Raw genomic sequence first — 1,737 nt, forward strand, 5'->3', positions numbered from 1 at the left:
TACTTTCAAAGTATACATTTATTACGTCAATATAACGAGTTTATATCGTCTGATGTAACATAAATAACGATGCTTTAATGTGGTGTACGAACTTTCCGGAAAACGTGTACGAACTTACACGGTTCTGTACGAATTTTACCCGCCTCCAACTTTTATTCAACATACATATAGTATAAACTGATGAATGAAGCCAGAGAGTAAAAATTAACCCGAACATTAGGGCTCTTCAGGAGTCCTTTGGTTATTACGGAAAGGTGCATAGAAGCGATATGATTAGCGATCTTGTCAAAAGGTGTACGAACATACACGGACGCACTCTACGAAACACCGAACAGGAAAGGAGTAAGGAGTAAGGAGCAATGTCGTGCGGAAAAGGCGGATACTTGAGGTAGGCATGCGTCAAATACTTAACATATCTAAATGCATTTTGTACCAAGGATTGAAAAATCGAGCTTAAACGAACCATCTGCATTGACGCAAGCCATACTGCCGGTTTCCTGACCCTGTTCGTCGTCACTAACATCCAACTCAAACGATTCAGATTCTCTTATAACCTCTAAATCGGTGCAGTCTGGCTCATACTGGTATGGCTGAATGTCCTGTGTTAAGGAAACTTCTGGAATATCCTCGTTGTCACTAAAATCCACAGAATCCATAGTCCCGGTACCAACTAGTTCAGTAGTTGTTGTGACAGACGGTCGTCGCAAATGACGTCACAGCTCTTCCGGTTTAACGAACGATAACTCGTGCTAACTTGTATTTGAAATTTTCAATACCGGTTACAAAATTTGCTGATTTTCGCAACTTTTGTGTTTTCAAAATATTTTCCATTTTACGGAAGGGATATTTCATGAATAATTCCCTCAAAAATGCAAAATATGTGAAAATGAAATTGGGTTTTTATCACCTTTAAGCAGGGAATAAGAACTTCCGTTTAAAGGACTCTAGTATGTCTCGGCCTTGGGACAGAACCCATTGACTACTCCACCCTGTCAAATGATCACCACCAAATCCAAAAAGAGAGGTATTGCAAAGCAAGGCGCCAGAAAATAAAAGGTTCACTGTAGTTAGAAGCAGAGAGAAATACTAAGATCCCAAATATTGCAATGGGTGCAGCAGATCTATTTGGTCCCTTCCCGGAATAGAGGGCCAATCCACAATTCTGCTGGGGGTTCAAACATTAGTCGCCTTTTACGATACATGCAGATGTTACAGCAGTTGTATTCTGTTTTCGATCTCCGACCCGCAGAGATGGATCATGAGGAAGATGGACATAGGACAATATTGACATGAACAGTTTGGAAGATCGCGTTCAGATATGGAATAAGACATTATTTATCCGACATTCGATTTAATAAATGTCTTTGACAACATGTTTGAATAACATATATATGTAATACTTTTTGGTAACACGTGGAATGTTATTTTGTTTTATCACTTACATGAATGCATTTACCAACATAAGTACTTCAAAAAATATTGATATGTTCCGCCACTTGAATGCGTCACTCTCTGTACACTGTGTATATGGTATTCTCTGGTATGAAACATAGCAATTATATTAAGTTAAAATATATAGCTTAACTGTAATACAATAAACATGTTTAGTTTGAGAGATTCGTATCCTTTAACATAGAAGTGGCTATTTAAACACTAAGAGCCATGTCTCCCTTGCGGTGTGTACTGTGTGTCTAAGTTGCATCACATTTCACTTACTTAATAGCGAGCGCAGCGAGC

The 1,737-nt window shown here is 38.6% G+C and overlaps 1 protein-coding gene across 1 annotated transcript in view; it reads right to left on the minus strand.

Annotated features, from left to right (window-relative positions):
- The window catches only part of LOC110452360, a 10,068-nt gene extending 9,412 nt beyond the window's left edge, over nucleotides 1-656 (minus strand). The window contains exon 1 of the mRNA XM_021500835.1: nucleotides 464-656. Within this exon, the coding sequence (XP_021356510.1) occupies nucleotides 464-656 (193 nt within the window). The remainder of the gene's footprint in view (nucleotides 1-463) is intronic.
- Between the last annotated feature and the right edge of the window lie 1,081 nt (nucleotides 657-1,737).

The sequence above is a fragment of the Mizuhopecten yessoensis genome, unplaced genomic scaffold (assembly GCF_002113885.1).
Source record: "Mizuhopecten yessoensis strain PY_sf001 unplaced genomic scaffold, ASM211388v2 scaffold6629, whole genome shotgun sequence".
In the NCBI taxonomy this organism is placed as follows: Eukaryota; Metazoa; Mollusca; class Bivalvia; order Pectinida; family Pectinidae; genus Mizuhopecten; species Mizuhopecten yessoensis.